This window comes from Phalaenopsis equestris, unplaced genomic scaffold (assembly GCF_001263595.1).
Source record: "Phalaenopsis equestris unplaced genomic scaffold, ASM126359v1 Scaffold000840, whole genome shotgun sequence".
NCBI classification, from domain to species: Eukaryota; Viridiplantae; Streptophyta; class Magnoliopsida; order Asparagales; family Orchidaceae; genus Phalaenopsis; species Phalaenopsis equestris.
Genome location: NW_018165280.1, coordinates 5,448,112 through 5,470,480, shown reverse-complemented (window position 1 = coordinate 5,470,480; position 22,369 = coordinate 5,448,112). Strand labels below are relative to the sequence as shown.

The following is a 22,369-nucleotide window of genomic DNA, read 5'->3' as shown; positions in this document are numbered from 1 at the left end:
TAAAATTACTTTCATTCATTAATAATTTTAATTTTGTATTATTCATATAATCAAATTGTAAAAAATCTTATCTATTTTTGTTAATTAAATATCTTATTAAGATATTTTTTTGATGAATTTAACCGACAACTATAATGAATTATAACATAAAACTCACCAAATCATATAAACTTGTAAGATATATGCATATAATCTTTGCCATATTTATTTAATCACATTCACAATTTTATCATGTCATTTACTAGAACAAAATCAAACTACAATCTTAGAAATAACTCGTATATCAGACAAGAGACAAATACTGGAGCAAAACAGAGCGAGCTAGCAGAGCAAGTGAGCGTAGTGGAGCTTGAGAGCGGAAACATCTGTCCAATCGGGAAAAGTTTCGTTATGTGGGTTGAGGGTACAAGAGCAACGCCCCCACGATACGAAATATATATATATATATATATATGTATATATATTGTCAAACCTTTACTAATTCAGTGTTTTCTTCTTGATCTAAGTTGATTCTTGCATTTCTTTGCCTTAAAATTCTCAACATACAAGCTGAAGCTTTGCTTCCCTAAGCACACCATACATTGCATTACATAGCTCTTCTCATCAATACTTCACAAACCATCATCAGTTTCCACGACTTAAACAAGACAAACATGACAGAAAACACCCAAAAAATCTAAATACCACTTCAAGACTCACCATTCAGAACTCATTCCGACTGATCCCCTGTACAAATTAACATTCTTCATATCACCTCGGGCCAGAGAGCTCCATTGCTTGCACTAACAACGAAGAATCATCAGTCAGGTCCGAGTACCGTTCCGAAGAAGAGAGCTCGTGCATCCTGAGCTTGGGCTGATCAAGCCTTTGTGATGCCTCCCATCTCTCTGCAAGTCCGTCGCCTTCAAGCATGCGGACAACTTCTGACATCTTCGGCCTCTGGCTGGGGAGGTACTGAGTGCAGAGCAGCGCCACCTGGATGATCTCCTCAAGCTCCATTCGGTCATAGCTTCCCCTCAGCGCCTTGTCAACCAGCACGTCCAGCTTCTTCTCTTGATGGATCTTCTTCACCTGAAAAAAAAAAAAAAATACAGAGTGAGGAAAAATGGCAACTTTATTTACTGTTTGGGCAGCCGAGTTAGTTACCCAGTCGAGCATGGCTCCTTTCTGGTTCGCGGATTTGCCGAATTCAAGAGCTGTTTGGCCCGTGATCAACTCGAGGAGAAGGATTCCGAATCCAAAGACGTCAGTTTTTTCTGAAGACTGGCCGGTAGAAAGATATTCAGGAGCTATGTGGCCTACAGTGCCTCTGACGGCAGTGGTGACATGAGAATCCCTGTGATCGAGAAGCTTTGCTAAACCGAAGTCTCCAACTATGGCTTCACAGTAGTCATCAAGTAATATGTTTGCGGCCTTAACGTCTCTGTGAATTATCTTGGGATCACACTGCTCGTGGAGGTAGAGCAGTCCCCTGGCTGCTCCAAGTGCTATCCTCTTTCTGGTGCTCCAATCTACAGCAGGTTTTGCTGAAAACAATAAATAAATCAGATTAGTAACAAGTTTTTTATGCTGTAAAATAGGAAGAATCTTGAGAATGGAAAAGCATATGAACATAATTTGACAGTTCAGCATGATACTTGAGCAAAAATTTGATCTTTTTAGAAATTGAAGTTAAACTTATGTGTTGGTATGTGGCTGCCACAATCTATTAATCACTCTTAGTTTCAGATAGAATTTAAACTGCCATTTGGGAAAACTTTTTTTCTTTTTTTTATTATATTTAAAATTTGATTTGAAATAAAATATATTTGTGTTATGGTATGGCCCATATACCATATAGGGACAGACGCTGAAACGAAACGAAGCGGAGCGGAAGAATCTGTCCAAATCGGAAAGTTACGTTATGTGGGTTAGAGCTATACGGTACAGGGGTAATTTGCGAATTACATATTGTACTGTAGGGTTTACTCTAGGATTATAAAAAAAATTGTTTGTAATCTTAGATCTTTGAGAGAGCTGAATATTGTATTTTATACTCTTTTCTGAATATTGAAAAGGAGGTCGCCGCTCTGCTCCCGGAGACGTAGGCATCTTTGCCGAACCTCGTAAATCTCTGTGTGTTCTTCTAAAAATCTCTGTGTGTTCTTCTAATCGATTATTATTTTTCTTCGCCCTAATTTCTCAACAGTTTGTCACGTTTAGAATTTATTTGGTTGTTCCTCAGAACATTCAAAATACCTAAAAGGTATAGCGAGTCATTTTAAAAATAAGTTGGCTTATTTTTAAAAACAAGAATTCTGATCAATATAAGTAAATACATTAAATATACATGTTTTAGAAAGCAAAAAAATAAATAAAGAAAATAAAGTTTACCCTAAACAAGTCCTACATCGCTTATTATGTCTGAAGAATTATCGTGATTAAAAAAAATTACCATAATCAAAATTGAATATAATTTCCGGTCATAACAGACATAAAGAAGTCTCCTTGATCCATACTACATAAATGAGTTTCCTTGTTCTATAATATATCATTTTTGTTAGGTAGACCCATATATCAGATAAGAGACAGATGCTAGAATGGAACAGAAAGGAAACATCTGTCCAAACGGTAGAGTTTTGTTCAGTTGGTTGGGGGTGCGGGGGTAACGCCCCGTGATATGGTACAGGCGTATTTTAGTAATTATATATGTGAGTTTTATCTATATATTCGATGTGTAATTCTATGTGTATTTACTAAACTTTTCTGGAACAATGAAATCGTCGCTTCTGAGGACGAAAGCACAAATTGCCGAACCTCGTAAATTTCCCTGCATTCTTCAATCTTTCTGCGATTTTTTGTTTCTTTCACTTCACTTTTAAATCTAAGAAAATATAACGATCCTTAAACCATCTTTAGTTCTCTCTTCAAATCCAATTTGGCCATTTGAAGAGAAGCAATTTTGGGTTGCTACCAAAACAATAATCTGAGATTAAAATATCAGCCTCACATAAATCATTTCATACAAAACAAAATTAGATCTTGAATGAATGATCATACGTGCATTTTAAAATTCCTAATGAACTGCATCTAATAAATAATAAAAAAAATAAACACCATAAAAATCATCATTTTTACCTTTGAGTCTTGATGCAACACTCCCATTTGACATGTAGGGATATACAAGAAGCCTTTCGGTAGCCGTCATGCAGAACCCATATAGCCGGAGGAGATTCCGATGAATTGCTAAGCTTATCATCTCAACTTCAGTCTGAAACTGTGTCTCCCCACCCGCAGCATTGCCATCCTTAAGCCTCTTAACAGCAACCAAGCACCCATCAGGAAGCTGACCTTTGTAAACATTCCCAAATCCACCTTTTCCTAATATGTTCTTGCTGCTGAAGTTATCAGTGGCAGCTTGAAGCTCTCTGAACTGAAATCTTTTCAGGTTTCCAAGGCAAACTTCATCGTTATGTTGGTCTGCAGATTAAAAAGACGAATTTTTTTAGCTTTCTTTTGAAGATTAGTTTATGATTAATGGTTTAAGGGTTCTGTCAAGTTATACTGACCATTGACGTCAAGAAAGATCTGCTGATTGTGTCCGTGTCTCCACCAGATGAATATTCCAAAACCGAATAAGAGAGAAAAAAGGGATCCAATGCTGGTCCCCAAAGCAAGAGCAAGCTTGTGACTCTTGGGTTTGTCTTGGCTCTGGGGGGCTTCAGAAATATTAAAATTTGTTCAGTTTTTAAGGAGAAATATGAAAAAAACAAAAGATTGAATTGCCAAAGTAGCCATCTTACTGTTTGCAGGGATTCATTTTAGTTCCAGATTCTATAAAAGTGTTAAATTAGTTTCGGAATCTTTAAATTGGGGGGGCTAAATTGGCACTTTATTGACAGTGGGATTAAAGTGTCCCCTGCATAGAATTAGGGGACTATTTTGACAATTTTCTCAAAAGAAAAAGAAAAAAGAACAATCTGAACTAAGAATTATTGACACATTTATTTAATTTTTCATCAGCAGTTTTCCAAAAAATTTGATTGCAAAAGATAAAATTTCTGAAAAGAATTAAAGATAAATAAGTTTCATGAACCCATAGAATTTCTCACTTAATAATTCATGATAAATCATGGAAATGCAGAGTAAATGAGTATAAAACTAGCTTCTTACCCTGTGAATTATTTCTGTTGATGGAAATAGGCATCTGCACAGTTCCATAACATTCATTTTCTGAACCAGTGGCACAAACCAAGGGGTTTCCTACAATACTAGAGGATTCAAGACGCCTAATTTTAGCAATCCATCTTCATAAAGATAACTATATAGGTCAATCAAGAGAAACAATATGCAGTTATATTAAGAAGTAATACATGACTCGGAAAATCAATAACATTTGTAATAAAATTAGTATCATTTTGATTAAAAAAACCTATCAGAATATTCTGATAGAACACATTTATTAAGCATTATTTTGATAAAAAACCCTATCAGAATACACGAAACAGAAATCAGGCGCAAAGACTATATATATATATATATATTAAAAAAGAAATAGTCGGAAGCTATTATACGAGCCCCGATCATCCGTAATGCGTCTAACAATTTGAGTACCACACCCTACACTCGGGGGGATTTGAACCCCAGACAAGAGAGGACTTACAATCGACAAACAGATGTCTGACCAACTGATCTGAGTACGCGGCTGACAGATTTAGATATATATATATCTAAATCCAACTAGTTTTTTTTTTTTTTTCAAACAGGCGAGAGCTTGAATTTGGCTTCTTGAGATTTTGTAATTTACTTTTCCATTCAATATGTTTATTTAGATATTTAAGGTTAATCAAACTAAGACTGAGCAGAATCAAAAGTATAAGAGTGGGTCAAAAGGCATACTTAAAAGTCCTTGCTGAAAACTTTGGCACTGGGCCACTGAAATTATTGTAGGACAAATCCCTGCAAAAACAAATGTACACGACCAACTTTTTCAGCTTTATAATTCTATTGCAGAAAACAACTCCATTAATCACACAAGAGACGAGACTCACAGGAGAGCAAGCTCTGTTATATTAGCCAGAGAGAGAGGAAATGCTCCACAAAAGCTATTATTGTTCAGCCTCCTGGTTTAAAACCACACCAACAAAAGGAATAAGATATAAAGAAACCAAAAAACAGAAATTTTACAAAAAAAGACCATTATTTTAAAGACTATAATGACTTATTACAGGTATTGGAGGTTTCTCAATTGACCCACAGAGTTTGGTATTTCACCAGTGAAGTGATTGTTGGAGAGATCAAGCGTCTGAAGCTTTGATAGCCTTACAATCTCAGGAGGGATTCGCCCTGTTATGTTGTTATTCTGCAGAAGCCTAGAAAACAGATAAAGGTGAGAAGAAGAGTGTTAATTATTAAAAGTATGCCACCTTGACTCCATTAACTTACACTGTCTGAAGATTTGTCAGGTTTCCAATGCTTGGAGAAAGAGTTCCAGATAAATTCTGACTAGGAGTTCCTCTAAAACATTGCCAACAAGAGAGAAGCTCAGAAACTGTGCACCTCTGAACTGCAAAAATCATAAATAAGCAGAAGCAAGGAATGATTAGATGAACTTACAAGCCGATTACTAAGTTTTCTGTTGAACAGGTGACCATATTCCAGCTGCAAGGATCAACAGAGTCCTGATCCCAGTTGTCCAGCACATCATGAGGAACCTTTAGATTGGCTTTAATACCCATCAAAGCCATAACTATACCAAAAAACACAGAACTTGAAAACTATTTCATTACCAACATAAACGTAATAAGTAAAAGAGATACAAATACTCAAAAAACAAACCTTCAGGATTTACACCTTTGGGAGAGAGAAAGGCGAATGAAGAAGCACAGAAGCAGAGCAAAACCAAGAGAAGCACAAAGCTTGTTTTCTTCCTTGATCCCATAAAGCCAAAATCCTCCAAAGACAAAGAAACAATGTAATGGATGAGGTCTAATGGAGTCAATAGAAGAGGTTGTTTCTCTTCTCTTTTTTCCCACTCATGGATTGTAGCAGGTAATGTGAAGGAAGGAAATAAGCAGCCTTCTTCAAATCTGTACTGTGTCAGCAACCATGGCTGAAGCTCGAGCTATGAGGGGCCTGGCTGCCTCCTAAGAGTGACAGGAAAGTAGAAACTCTCGTGCCTGCCACCCTTGGTTTAGACGGAAGAAGGATATTGGTGACAGAAAAAGAAAATATAGGCCTTAAAAAACCCAAACTGTGGCTCTCAACAGTGAAGAAAAATCTCTGCTGCAATAAAAGCAAATAGAAAATTCTGTGGCTGGGTGTTTCAACTGGAAAAATAAGTGATTTGATAAACAATATTCAAATATTTTACTTCAATATATCATTTTTATATTTAATTTAAAAAGATGTTAAATTAGTGATTTTTATATAATATCGAAGATTTAAATATTTTATAAGTAAAAATTAAATTTATCTAGCTTATATTTCTCAAAAAGTTATATGCTTGTTCAACTGATGAGCCATAAATCAATTCACAGAGGAATATGATTTGCTTAGCATAAAATTGGAGGAGAGAAAAGATAAGAATGAATCACATGATGAAAGTTCAAGAGCATCCGGCCATTGCTCAGAACGCAGTCACACTAGTCATTCAATTGAGTGTGACAGAACTATATCTATTTCCCATGGCCGACTTTCTCCAAGCCAGTTTTAAAATTATCTTAATGATTTTTTTTTTAATTCAGCTATTTTAGGCAGATTTATATAATATTTATGAAAGATGTCACTAAGAAATTTATAGTTAGGCCACCACTCTTTTCATGAAAGGGGACAGGAAGGAAGAAGAAGGTTGAAGGAGCTCTAAGTCCAAGCTCTTGAGAGTTCCAAATCTACACCACTGCTACACCACCATTGTCGGGCCCCCGCCGCGGTCGGACCACCCTTGTCCGGCCACCAAAGTCGTTACCGCTAGACCACCGATGTCCGGTCACAGTCGTCGTCAGACCAATGTTGTCTGACCACCACCGTCATCGTCGCTTGAGTATTGTTGTCTGGCTGTCACCTCCACCGGACCATCGTTGCCCGGACATCACCTTTGTTGTCGCTATACCACCGCCATTGGGTCTTAGCCACCATCGGACCACTGTTACTCGACGGCCATCATCGAGGCCGTCGAACTACAACTATTTAGTTACCACTACCGTTTAATCATCACTATTTGACCACTGCCGTCAAGTTGTTGCCTTCAACGGATCATCACTGTCTAATCACCATAATAGTCCTCGTCAGACCATCGACATCTAGTCACTGCCACTGCTGGATCGCCCTTCACAACAGAGGGGTCGCCACCACTTCCTCTAATGTACTCTGACACTCCACTAGCCAAAGTCACATGGATAACTCCCACTTGTGTAATATTGCTTCCAACCATTTAAGATCTAGAAAAAGCTTGTAACCTGCATTAGGCTTTGCTTCATAGTTTTTATCATTTTGGATATTTCATATAATCACTCTTATTGTTCTCTCTGTCAGTTTTTATCTGTGTGTATGTTAATCTTTATACAACACCAGAAAATTAATATATCACTGTACTGTAAAAAATCCTCTAACATGCGACAATACATCTATATATAAAGTTTATTTCTTGTTCATCTTCTCACATGTCTAAATTACATAAATCATTGAACTTTACATACTAATTGTAAATAATGATTCATTTACAATAATAGATCATAGTTTACGTCAATTTTAAGGAAACACACCGAGTAGGAGGCCAATTTTCTGCAATTAAACATTATGAACCAATCCTTTTAAAATCCACCAATTGAATCGCTAACAGTACACGCAAACATTAGCTAAACGACATTAGAATAAAAATTTGTGTGAGCTAATAAATGATGTATTAATTGTATTCATAGACACTGATACATAGAAACTTCTTTTAGCGAATCAAACACACCTACCGAAGTAGCTGCTGATTCAAGTCCAATCAATGAAGTGGCTGAATAAAGCTCACTTAATAAAGTGGTTGAATCGAGCCTACCAGCCAAAGTAGGTGAATCGAGCCCACTCAATTTCCTTGAAATGATAGCCCAACGCACTTATAGAAGGACAGCTATCAAAAGAATCTATCATAAATATTAAGGACAACCGTCAATCCCTTATTAAAGACACCGACTGATACTTGAGACTTGTCCTTTTCACCCATGTATTAAGGATGAATACCATACAGACAGTATCTGATATTGGTCGGCAATACCTGACATCCGCATCACAATCTTTATTTCCATCGAGACAATGTCAGATCTTCAATACAATGTTATTTGTAACACTGTATTTGAGTTACTTCATTACATTGTAGTCAGGGTATTTTGTTACACTGTATTCGGGATATATCATTACACCGTATTAGAGATAGTACATTACACCGCATTACGAATACTTCGTAAGCAAATAGAGCTCACTAATGACGAGAAGCAAGGGGTGGCCGAGATTGGTCAACGGTGACTGAGGGGCGGTGGTCGAAGGCAATTGGCGGGTGGTGGTCGAAGACCATGAAGGCTTAAAGTTTTCATCGTGTCTTAAGTCTGAAATAATATTCAAATTTGACTCGTTCTCTTCCCCCTTTCAAGTAAGGAAATGGGTCTATTTATAGTCTCTAGGGGAGAGGCAATTTGGTCATTCGGCGAATAACTCTCATAGCCACCTATTCCAACAACACATGCTGACCCCCTTTGATCATAAGAGAGTTATCAATAATTTGAGGCTTTAAAAATCTTAGAATTAAGCGAGCTTAGACTCTTTAATTTCTTCTCGTTAAGATGCTCAATTTGACATAAATTTGTTAACTTTGGAGTTCATTTGATCATTCAACTAAATTAATTTTGAGACCGTCAGTTTAACTTTAAACTTACTGAAATTAGACTCTGAATGATCTTGAATTTGAATTTTGATCGTCTATTATTCAAACTTTGCATCAAGATTTATGTTAAATTATAATAATTTATTGATTAAGTGTTAATATTTTCTCTCTTTTTTTAGGCAAATTGGTTTTTTACTAGTTGTCATCCTGCTTTTATTATTTCCTTTAGTAGATTATTATGAGCAATGTGCTATTTGGAATCATGGACTAATTCAAAACATACCGACGACATCCAGCTAAAGATTCTGTACATTCAGATACCGCATTTGTGATTGTCACTGTTAAATGGGGCAGTGAGGTGGTCTCATTTTGGTCTAAGCTCATGGTGACATTTGACAGTTTTTTATAAGAGATTTTAGTACATATCATAAAATTCCACATGCATCAACATATCTATTATTTTCCTTGTGTACCGCACAAATCTCTAAATCACATCAAAAGACCACAAAAGTTAAATTATTTAAAGCAAAACATATTTTTTATGCATATGATTTTATGTAATTTAGATGATAAAAAAGTGTTTAATTAAATATTGATACATCTCTGGTAAATTTCTATCGTCCAACATAAATCTTGAGGTATGACATAATCTCGAGGCTGCTTTTTAGCAAGATATATTCAGACCTCGCTGAGAGTTCATCTAGAACTCTGATTTCAGCGAACTTATCGTCAAATTGATCGACTCACAAGAAGAGCCCAATGTTATCAAAATTAGTCTAATCTGAGTCAAATCAAGCTCTCATCAGATCATTAACCACCTTTGAAAGTTTTTCGGATATATTTAGAAAGTTAAATAAATGTCAAATTTTGCAAGCTTATAATAAAATTGAACGTCTCGACAAAATTAATCCAATGAGTCTATGATTGTTCAATTCAGACATCGTTCATGCACTCAAACGTCGATCAAACGCTGTTTGATCGAAAGAAGTCCTTCGAACCGTCCGATCAAAGTAGTTCATATTTCTACATTCATTGCACCCAGAGCACTTTAAATAAAGTCTACCTCACTCATGAGAGGAGGCTGGAGGCTTGAGAGAGAAATTAAAGCTTTGAGAAGGAGCTGAAGTCCAGCAACACCTCTATCACCATCGCCACTAGATGTCGGTCGTCGCCGACTGCTGTCGACCCCCATCAATCGCCTTCGACACTCACCACTGTCGTCGATCACCGCCAACCGCCACTTATCGTCGTCGACCACTGCTGACATTCGTCGACAACCACCATCTACTGTCACCGTCATCCACCACCGAATGTCGTCGACCGCTGACCATAATCGATCACTAACAATCACCGTCGACCACCACTGATCAAAAGCTGTCCGTCGACATTATAACCTAGAAAATCTAATAATATTTTCTCCTCTGTTGGACAATGGGTATTTTTAATCATCAAACTATAATAAATTTTTACATCCATACCAGACTCTGTGGTTTTGTCTCTTTAGTGTCATTCAACATAATATCTTCTGGAGATATTAATGGTTATTTTCTTTTGATTTCTTGTGGAAGACGATAATACATATAATTATCACACTTAAATACCATATAAATAAATATCAATTTTTTAATATTAAATATATAAATTCATAAAAAATTATTTATTTTTCTCGAATTTCAGAGAGTAACAGCATTCGAGATAAAGCATTAGGTCGTTTGGTAAAGTGTTCTCGAACACAGCAGTGAGTGAGAGAGAGAGAGAGAGCATCGGGGGGGATTGGAATCGAACTAGCGAGCGAGAGAAAGAGGGACAATCTTCTTTTGGTTTGGAGAATCGTTTGATTACTTGCAAATCCCAATTATTCTAGGCTGCTAAGTAAGCGTTTGGAAGAGTGGTTTGTTTGCCTCGATAAGTGCGTTGGTGGTGCGTCTGCGTTGCTTTTTCTCCGTGTTCCCTGCTTTCTGTTTGGCAAGATATATTCCGTGCATGAGGGACACCTATTGTAACATCACACTGTATTTTGTTTATTTATTTTGCATGACCTTAAAAGCACTTGTCATTTCCTTGCTTTATTGATTCCCACACCCTTCACTACTACATTTCACTTTTTCATTTTTTTTTTTTAGTATTTTAAGATTTTATAAACAATATATATATATATTAATATTATGAATAAATGCATGATTTATATACAATTTTAAAAATGTTAATAAATGCATATTTTTTTATAAATAAATATCTTATAATTTTTAGATATTTACATAACTAATGTAACTTAATAAATGAATTGTAGCATCACTTCTAAATTATAAATAATATTATTTTTTTTTCAATATAAAATATGAAAATTTATGCATATATTTTGTTATGAATATGACACTAAAATTGTCATGTAAATAAATATCAAAGATTTTAAATATTTAAATAGATCAAAATTGTGTGGTGTGTATTTGCTAGCTTTTCACTATTTTAAATAAAATTTTTTAAATTCATTTTAAGATTATTTGAGCTCGGATTACATACAGACATATTTATGTCTAATGTTATGTAAAAAGCAATTATAGAAAATGTATAAACTAATAGTTTTTTTAATAATGTTAATTATAGATTAACTTTTAGATCAAATCTAATTATTGAAATAGTTTTTAAATATTATAACTTTATAAACATGTGATTATATATGATAAAAGAATTATTCCAATTAGTAGCAAAGCTTAATATCTATGTATTTTGTCTTTATAATATTAAAGTAAAGTTAGAATATCTTTCTAAATTAGGTTCTTAAAAGATTAAATTGATATTCAATATAGCTCAATTGATATCTTTAACTCTTATTAAAAAACATCTTATATTTTAATAAATCACCTTATATGTTATTATTATTTATATTATTACAAAAGTGGTCACTTTTAATAGATGAAATTTGCATTTATTTTTACAAAGCACAATTTTCTAAATTTTTTTTTATTATTTTATGTGTGGCAATTACTTTCTTTCAGAAGGGAGAAATGATCAAATTGCCCTCTCATCTAAGTAAAAGATTTGAATTTGACCTCTGAGTGTATACACAAATGTCTCAGCATAAAATTTGTTAGTAGTAAATAATTATAAATGCTTGATCATTTGAGCTTTAAATAAGCTTTATCATTCATATATTGTGGTGGGGCCTAATGTTACCCCTTGAACCACACACATGAAGTTCAAATTTAATTAGAGATTATTAATTACCCTCAGTTTCCCCACATTGTATACATGCAAAAGCCTTAGCTTAAAGTAAGTTGATAATAAGGAATTATACATGCTTAAGCATTTTAGATTTAAAGAAGTTTCATCATTCATTAGACCCAATTTCACCCTTTAAACTAAACTCATTCATGTATTAGCATTTAAAAAAAAGAAAAATCAGTTAATTTAATTAATAAATACTTCAAAATTTTGTATTTGAATTTGAATAATATTATTATGAAATTTATGTTTAATTTTTTTTCTAGTTATGGATGAGTTTTAGTAAAGTATTCACTGTATATGAAGTGCTTTGATTCAAAAACTCCTAATTTCACAATTAGGGATGCAAACGTGCTCTGCTTATGTTCGGCTCGTTTATATTTCAAGCTCAAAAAGTGTGTTCGTGTTCTGTTCGTTTGCTTAGAGAGCCGAACACGAGCCGTTCACGAACAAAGAGTCGTTTTGACCACCTTAACCATGTAGTCATGAGATGTTATGGATTGGGGCAAGATTTAAAACATCATTTTAATCTAATTTAATAATTTTTATTCTATTTTCTTAATTAATACTTTTAGTTGTTTATAAATCTTTATAGCTTTCTAGTCAATTAATTTTAAAAAAAATACTACTCATCAAATATATATATATAAATGATTAGTAGTATTTCGAGCCAAAAAGAGCCGAACATGAACAAACAAATATTTATTCGTGTTGTTCATGTTCTGCTGGTTAACTTAGCAAACGGGTCGAACACGACCTTTTTAACGAGCCGAACATGAGCTGTTCGCGAAATGCAATCTAGTTCCACAAGAAAATAATTTGCATTATATTTGAATACTTGTTCCTCAAAAAATCACATAAATATTTAAAAAAAAAAAAAAAGATAAATTCTTTTCACGTGCCATGAGACTCGTTGCACGGAATGCAATCTAGTGGAGAGGATGGTGACAGGCGTGTCCAAAAAAGGAGACTGAAACGTACAAAGGGAGATGTACAAGTGTTCACATTATATTTTTAATACATTACATAACTTCTCCCACGTAAATATTTGCCAAAAAAATTCTCTCTCCAACGTCATGTATAATATGAATAGTAAATTTTGCGGATTTACAAGACATGTCTAATCATTTTCATATATGTATACACTTGTAATATTTAATTTTTCATATTTATTTTTAAAAGATTCAAATATTTGACATCAAATTAAAAATTTTAAATCAATGTTAATGCTTTCTAATATAAATATATATTTTTATGCATACATTTTTTATATAATTATAATATTAAAGTGATATATACATATATATATATATATATACATATATTGAATACAAAACTGTCTGAGAAATAGAGCACAACAGAGATGAAGAGAGCATTTAGCTTGGTAATAAACAGTAAAATCGTGTAAGTTTTATTCATGAAATGAGCCACTATTTATTTGAAAGAAGGATATCTAATTATATTTTATACCTCTAGAAAAATAGGTACTATAGGGGCATCTTAGTCGGTACATAACTATAAGGTCGGGTGCTTGGGATAACACTCGATCGAATTTTGGGTCGGGCAGCCACGTGCTGGGAGTATGAGGGAATGACCAGTTGGGTCATTTCTTATTGGAGTCTGCAGAGGGTTCTAGACATTCGAGAGGACTACCGAAGGAGACAGCGGTATGTCCTACAGTTGACCCATATGAGGCTATCGGCACATCGTAGCCTTCCAGCTTGACTGGATTTCTACTACATGAAGTTGAGGCTTCACCGATTCAGGAGGCTGATCGCGCTCACTCTCGAAATGCACGGCTGGAAAAACTAAAGGAAGAACTTGTCGCAATATGCGATCGAAAGTCTATTCTTCAAGATGAAGTAAAGGCACTTCGAGCCAAAATGTTTCTAATTTGGGAAATGGTTTCAGTCTCCCGACTTCAATCTGAAATAGAAAGAGTGGATAGATTTTGGTTAGGAGGGAAAATAGTGTACCAACAACTATCTCCGCTTGATTATGTTCCAGCTGAAGTGACGGCCGATGGTTTGATAAGGTATTTCCTTTCCATCCAATAAGTTGTAACCAAGAGGATTCATATTGTAAATAAAAATATTCTGGTTAATTTTTTTAATAATTTTTTTGTCTATTGTAATGTGTATAAAAGGTGACTCCATTCTTGTAGTTAATGTGGCAAAATACCCTTATGCCCCTACGTATTTTCAACTTTTTTGTGGTGTACTATAAGTAGGATTAGCGGGCTCCAAAGAACCCTACATCATTATCTATTTCTCTAAGTGATCCTTTTCTCCCTTGACTTTCTATACTTCCTTCTTCGTTTTGCTCGTCGGCTATGGCTCCCTAACACTTCTTTGAGCTATTTGGCATGACCCCTACATTGTTGCGTATGTAGTAACTACCAAACAAAGAGAAGCCCTTCAAATGTCATTTGTCTTTGGGGATTCAGTAGTTCTTAGTCCGACAAAGAAAGACGAGAGAGTGTTATACACGTTTGGGAACAGTTTGGTCATCCAGTAGACCAGTTCAAGTTCAAATTATAGCAGCCACTCTACCATGAGCTCTGATCAATTTTTAACTGCTGCGACATTATCTCAGTATAAGTGACACCAAAGTCTATGGCGATCTTCGTGACATTTGTTATCTTTCTCCAATAACTGGAGCTTCCCTAGTCCATCGAGCTCTTTTTCCACTTCTTTGGTTTTAACTGGGAAAGATATGTGGTCTTCTCATCCAACTCGAGACTTCGACTGGTTGGGGTTGAGAGCAAGATTAAAGACTGACGATTAGGGCTGTAAACAAGCCGAGCATCAGTGAGCTCAGGCTTGACTCGTATTTAACTCGTTCGAAATTGCTCGTGTTCAAAATCGGCTCGTGATTGAAATCAGCCATGAACAGTGTGTTCGTGTTTGACTTGATTTAAATATTTGTGTTCGTGTTTAGCTCGAAATTGGCTCGTTAAAATTAAATTGAAAAAAATAAATGTAAAGTGTTGGATTCGAACCTGGATCAAATATATGCAAAAGAAGACACTAACACATTACCAAACAAGGTGTTACAATTTAAACTTAGATATAAAGATATATAATATAGTATTATATAAATAATATATATAATATATTATTATATGAATAATTATATAATTTTTTTCGAGCTAAAATGAACCGAACACGAGCAAACAAAGAGTTGTTCGTGTTCAGCTCGTTTATAGTTTGAGCTTTAAAAACTTGTTCGTGTTCGACTCTTTTACTTAACGAACAAGCTAAACACGAGCTATTCGTGAACAACGAGCTTTTTTGACAACCCTACCGACGATCACAGATTGTGATTGTTTCAAACAAGAAAGGTTGGGGAATCTCCATCCAGCCCATTCTATGGGGTGTGTCTAAGTTGAAGGCCCTACTTGAGTCCGCGAGGGCTTGTACTGAGATGATTGAGGGCAAAGAGTTGTTTCTATTCTAGTATGTGGAAGTGGCAGTAGTTAATAGAACTTTGTGGTTGAGCTCTTTTGGTAATAAGACTGAGGAATTATGGGAAATATCAAACACAAAAGAGAGGGAGAGGAAAAAGGCTGTGACGTCAAGGACCGTCAAAAAGAAGTCGAAGGCAAAGATTTCCCATGGGACAAGGGATCCTTTTGCGTGGTCGTGGAGGTCATTAGGTGCTCCCAGAACTGGTAAACAGCTTTCTTATCCTTCTTGTATTCCAGCATAGGTATATGGGTAGATGCTCCATTGAGTCAAAGAAACCAGGAGGAAAAATCCGCTCAAGCGTGCATAATAATAAAGAAATACTCACATCAAGATTTCTCAATGAATCAAAATTCAGAGTCCCTGTGCACAACCCCCTGTATAATACACTTATTTCAATCAATGGATCTAGCACCACCTTGAGCAATGCACTAAATGCAATTATTAGTAAGCATTGTAAAAAAATATGCAATCGTGTCTATTCTTGTCAAATATCTTTCTAGTTCTCAAGTCAAAACATTGACTTAAATTTAATGCACATTCATAAGAAAACTTCATAGCATGTACTCATTCAAATATTGTTATGTGCTGATCTAATGTGAGACAGTATGTAGCTTTGAGCTTTATTAATTTACCTGAATTGGTCTTAACACCCTCCTCTTGCAACACTCCTTCCGTTCTAATCCTGCTTTGATGTTCTCTTTTGATTTACTCTTGATATCCATGATCCATCACAGTATTCAAGATGTTAGCAAAAAGATTCTTCTCAATATGCATAATATCAAGATTATGTCTAATCTGATTAGCCTCTAATATAAAAGATCATAGAAAAACCTCCGCTTTCATCCAATTATGTGTTACTGAAATCAAAAAGATCGTTTGAAGCTATTTATGGCATCCCAATGATCTTTGGTACTTCACTGATCCCCTGCAATAAATCGACTTCATTCTTCCTAGGGGGAGGACTTGATCTTTTAACCATATTTTTGAAAAATGGATCTATGTTCCTTTTGAATGGGTGATCACGACCCAAAAATCTTTGATGCAATCAAACTAGAAATTTTCCTTCCATGTTTCATAGTGAATTCCTTAGACATATTCATGCAATAAGAACAAACAAAATTCTCGGCCGTGCTCCAACTATATAGCATTCCATAAGCTAGAGATGACAAATTGTCTGCATATGATTAGCTTTCAACCAAAAATTTTGTCTTGTAGTGGTATCCTAAGTCAATACACTTGTTTCTCACAATATTTGAAGCTCGTCAATTAGAGGTTGTAAGTTGATGTCATTTTTTTTCTTTTATGCTATGTGGATCTGGTATAATCAATGTCAGAAAAAAGAACGACATGATCATGCACATATTAGCGGGCAAATTAAACAACATAATGTTTACTGACCGACATGAATACAGTATTGCAGCTTGACTATATGGGGTGAACTCATTGGCACATATGTCAAGTCTAACATCTTGTGCTTCAGCTACAAAGTTCGAATAGCTGCAATCGAAATGTCTCCAAGCTTCACCATATGATGGATGACTAACATATTTAGCATCAACAAATCCAAAAGTGTACCATGGCATGTGAGGAGTTGTACACATAGAAGTAAACAATCCTTGAAGCCTGTGTATGAGCAACAAGTAAAAGAGAAGCTTGTATGAAATATTTTTACCCTTTCACCCTCTTTGTTTGAATTTAACATCACCACAAAATCTACATTTCATCTCCCTTGCACCTTATAATATATCATGCAGTCATTATCACAACAATCTGTCTTCTCAGATTGTAACCCTAACCTGAACACTAACTTTTTGATTTTGTACAATCCATTCGAAACTAAATTTTTTGTAGGGTTTGTCTCCTTAAATAATGTTGTTAACTGATTGAAGCAGTCTCTAGGAATGTTAAAATTAGATTTGATGCTCAGCATTCTCATTGCCACTAATAACTCTATATGCGTAGTACAACCTTCCCATAAAGATTATGTGCAACATTCAATAAGCGGTGAAATTGTTACGCTTCGTTGTTCAATATTTTCTTTTCATCTTGAACACTCTCAACAAAAGGAGCCATGTGCACATCCTAAATCATTTTTTTATATGTGTCGGGATTGTAATTCTCTATTGGAAGGGCAAAACCTAATGAGGCACCAACTTGATTATACTAAAATTCTAGTTCTTGCTAACCATGCGCAGTCCAATACGAATAATTTTGTTTAAATATCTTGCGATATAAATCCAACTTGACTTCTTCACATGGCAGATAGAGTGGATTTTGTGTTTCACACAAAAACATCAAAATTTACCCTCTGTATGGTAAATGGGCAGCTGTGATGCCACGTGCAAAAATTTCTCAACACAATTCAAGAACTTATCAGTGAGTCCTTTTCGTCAGGGATATAATATGATATACATCCATGATCTCAAATTTTAAATATTCATCTTCAATATAGATATAACTTTATGTATTAGTATAACAAAATCTCATTCATTCATACACTTTGTATGTATTAGATATCGAACACCCAACCATCACACTTACATATAAGCCACACACAATTCATATGAATAACATATGTAATACCTAAACTTCAAATTTTATGTAAAAACAAAACAATTCTTATGTATTACACAACTAACACTGAAACACCAATTTATACATACAAACCACACAATTTTAATGTATTATACAGAGCATAATCTTTTTCACACCTATGGGAATCAACTATATGAATTAAACTATTTTCTTTATTGTGTCCCATTGTGTGTCATATTTTTATGTAATTCTAATAGATTATATCTAAGTCTTCTTAGGTCTACCTTTACCTTTCTTAATATAAGTCAAATGGAAATAATTTACAGTCCTAATAGGATGATCAGATGGTTGACATTTAAGATGACAAAACTAACTAAGGTGAATCTCTCAATTGTTGCCTGCAATTGGAGCTACACCAACCCTTTCATACATATCTTTGTTTCACATTTTATCTCTAAGAGTAAAACCACTCATCCACATAAGCATTGAAAGACTTGCCTCTATCTTATCAAATGTTCCTTTAAGTATAGATGAGACTTCTCAATTACACAATAGGTGTATTGCTTTGCTCCACTTTGAATATCCAATCATAATTCGACTAATAACAACCCCACTTAACTAGATAAAACATTTTACTTTGAACTATAGACCCCAAATTTTGAAATCACTCATTCATCATAGGATCATCACATGATCAATGTTTAATTTGACTAAAGAATGTCGGTCGACCTTCTTTAATCTTTTCAAAAATAGAAGCGAAACCAACCCATCCACCTAAGCATTGGCATCACCGGAAAATATAACTTAATTTTATGCTTCTCTTTTCAAATATAGGAGCAGCACCAAAACTATTATGAATATATCTACTGCACATTAAATTTTCACCCTAGAACAACACAAATGGCATGCATTGCATGTCTAGCACCTAAAATTCAAATATCACATATAAAGTAAAACAAAACATATTCATTCCAAAATTAAAACCAAAATAACAGATTTTACATATTTTGTAAAGAAAAAAATGAATTTCTTGCACGAAGTAGAGACACGTGATCTACCTCAAAATAACCACTTTTTAGTGCATGTTTTATAAGTCTTTTAAATACATTTTTAATGATATTGCAGTTTAAATAAATGTATTTTACATGTTTTTGGCTTCAGGTACATGGAATTGATATTTAGAGAAAATGAGAAAAAAATGGAGCAAAAAAGATGATTTTCCTGTGGTGCTATAGCGCCACCCTTTGGCGTCGTAGTGTCACCGTCAAGCGAGAAGGGTGCTACAACGCCTCAGGCTGGCGCTGTAGCGTCAGTAACTACCTTTCTAGAAGATACATCGAATTTCACTGAATTTTAGAGGGTTGTTTAAAGCAACCTTTGGTTATTTCCTATTTTTTTGTTAATGAGAAAGATTTGGTCGAGTTTAGAGACCTTTTGGAGCCTCAAAACTTCAATTGGGCGGCAAACTTTGGAGCCTCAAAACTTCAATTGGGCGGCAATAGTAAGTTAGGTTTTTCATATTTTGTGTTCAAGTGTAAGTGTGAGTATGTTTTAGTGTGAAGAAGTTTGGATATTGCTTATACGAAACTCCAGAAGTTTGCTTAGGGAGAAGAAATAAGGTACTTTATATTTGTGTTTGAGTTTTTGATGTAGACTTAGATTTCAATGCAAATGTTTTGCTTTTGTTTAATCTCCATGAATTTTGAGTAGTTCCCTTTCTTTCTTCTTGCATATGAAACTTAATCTTTTTTTGGGATGAGAATGATTTAAAGCTTTTTACTATTAAAAATTGTGATGGTATTTTCACCGAATCTTCATTTACTTTACAAACTGGTCACTTGTGAAGTTAAAATCCGTTGAGAAACAAAATGACCTGGGAGGGCTATGATTTCACCCAACTAGTGGATACCACACTTCATTCTAAGCAGAGTCATTGCGATCACCTAAGAGGAGTGCAAATAAATAGGGAGATAATTTTTGATAGGCATAGAATTGGTTAGATCTAGAGTGACTTGCCAGATTGTTATCAGTTTGGCTTAAGGTTTAGTACCCTGACGCTGGGATTCAATCATTACGATGACATAGGCTAGGGGCATCTAGAGATGAGAGGCTAGATAGCACTGATGTGGAGTTGAGATGTTAAGGAATTGGTCTTAAGTTAGCTATTGTTCTTTGCAAGCACCGGGAGAGGGTAAAGTATAAGGTATGCTTCTATTTGTCATAATACCTCAATTTTGTTTTAAATCATTTAAATCCTACATAGATTAAAATCTCTTTGCAAGGAAAAAGATTTTTCATAATATTCAAACTCGTTGTTATATTTTGTTAAGTTTTTACATTTAGTTGTTACCGTCTTTTTAGCTCTTTTAGTAGTAATTTTTGGTAAGCATATCGTTTTAAATCTTTTATCTTTTTTTATTTGTAATTTAAATAGAATTTATTTAAGTTCATTTTAAGAGTTATTGCATTCCTCGTGGGATCGATACTGGGGTTTTTAAAGAAAATCATATATTACTTGAAACGATATGTATGCTTGTGTGGTACCCCTAGTGTGAAAATCTATTATATAATTCATAAATTATTGCAAGTGTTCACACTAGCCGCTAGATATAAATTGAGATATATTTTCTGGAATAATTAAGGAGATTAAAAATAAACGTAAGTGCGGGTTGGGTCAACACACCGGAGAAAAAAAACATTGCCTGAGATTCATACAAGATAGGAGGTCGCCAGAGCCGCAATTTTGCCAGTGGAATGCCCCTGGAATGCCGTAGAAGCTGGATAGTCTCATTCTCCTGCAGGTGCGTCAGAGGGAAAAATTTGATGGAAGAAAGAAAAAAAATGACCGGTTGTCGATTTCCATCTACTTTGTGTCAAACAATAATCAACGCAATTAAGTAAACTTGATGTGTCGGTCAGTCGACAAAATTTTAATGTAAAAATCAATGCAAAATTGATGGCCCTAAAAAGTGTCCACATTCACCGCAAATTTGATGCAAATTCGACAGTAAAATTTGCGTGGAAAATTTTCCAACGCTAATTTTCACGTTTCCAGAAGTGATACGAGGAAATATGAATGTTATAAATACTTTACAATTATTTTATTACATTAGAAATGGTACGCACAATTTTTTAGAGATACGACGGTAAAATTTTGGTTCATTAAGGAAAAGGAAAGAAATAATTAACTTATGATAGATGTTACGTAACCAAGAGAGAGTATTCCAGACAAAAAAAAAACTAAGGAATAAATAAATAGCCACAAAGATTTCTAGAAAAAAAAATGAATTTTTAATCAGATTTCTATTTTATTTATTTTAATATATATTTTTCTTACAAATTTGAAGACATTCAAAAATACTATAAATAAGGAGAAGTTAAAACATTAAGGAACCAAAAGAGTCATCAAATTATATTATATCTGCATACATTTAATCTTAGTTCTGGCTTCATTAATCAATATTAAAAATTGTTTAATCAATATAATTAAAATTTATAAATTAAGCCTAGAATGATCATATAACTATTTGTATTATATTCCTAACAATCTATTTTTTGTGGTCCAATGCCAACCACATATTTCAGTCAAAAAAAGTCCAAAACATAGGAATTAGATGTCTATTTATTTATATATAGCCTCTAAATGTTGCCATATGAGTAGGACATAATGATGCTCTTGACACTTGGTGGTGGATGTGAGTCAAGGCATAAGTCTCCTCCCTCCTAACAAATGAAATGCTTGGCTGAATAAAGTAGCTTTATTTGGCAAAGAATAATGTTGCAATCTTTAGAGGCCATTCTTTGGATTTTATTCTCTCATCCCTCTTTTCGGACTTTTTCATATTTATTTCAATTCAGTTAGACAACATGAATTCGTTTTAGAAATATAATAATTCAAAAATTATATTTAATATTTTTTTTTAATAAATTTAAATTGAAACTTATAAAATCAGAACACATAAATATTAATATTTTCAAATAAAAATTTTTTACTTTACTATTTTTTTATTATAATAGATTTAATATTTGTTAAATTTGTCCTGAGAAAAGTGTAACATGTAAGAAAATAATTAAAATTATATTATATGTATTTCAAAGTAAATTCAATGGTGTTTTTAATATTTGCCTTAATTAAAAAAATGGGGCATTTACATATGTTGTATGCAAATAAATTTATGGTGGTTTAGTGGTATATTAACGTCTAAGTATAGTATGAAGATCCGACTTACGCAGAGATAAAAGAGAAGATAACAAAATGTTTTTACGGGACTTAGCCTAGTTAAAATGATTCCACTATTTT

General features: G+C 34.1%; 1 protein-coding gene across 1 annotated transcript; it reads right to left on the bottom strand.

Annotated features, from left to right (window-relative positions):
* Positions 1-501: 501 nt before the first annotated feature.
* Positions 502-6,121, bottom strand: LOC110031676 (protein NSP-INTERACTING KINASE 1-like). Its single transcript, XM_020735005.1, has 11 exons — positions 5,818-6,121; positions 5,596-5,728; positions 5,425-5,496; positions 5,208-5,351; positions 5,031-5,102; positions 4,879-4,938; positions 4,153-4,250; positions 3,549-3,698; positions 3,118-3,459; positions 1,147-1,526; positions 502-1,071 (listed from the first exon to the last, which is right to left on the bottom strand). The coding sequence occupies exons 1-11, from the start codon at positions 5,918-5,920 to the stop codon at positions 751-753; spliced, it is 1,875 nt and encodes a 624-aa protein (XP_020590664.1). The 5' UTR covers positions 5,921-6,121; the 3' UTR covers positions 502-750.
* Positions 6,122-22,369: the final 16,248 nt, after the last annotated feature.

Coding starts and splice junctions, on each gene's coding strand:
- LOC110031676 (XM_020735005.1), bottom strand. CDS start 5,920: ATGGGATCAAGGAAGAAAACAAGCTTTGTGCTTCTCTTGGTTTTGCTC. Junction 3,699..4,152: donor CAACAGAAATAATTCACAGG/GTAAGAAGCTAG, acceptor ATATTTCTGAAG/CCCCCCAGAGCCAAGACAAA. Junction 1,072..1,146: donor AAGGAGCCATGCTCGACTGG/GTAACTAACTCG, acceptor TTTTTTTTTCAG/GTGAAGAAGATCCATCAAGA.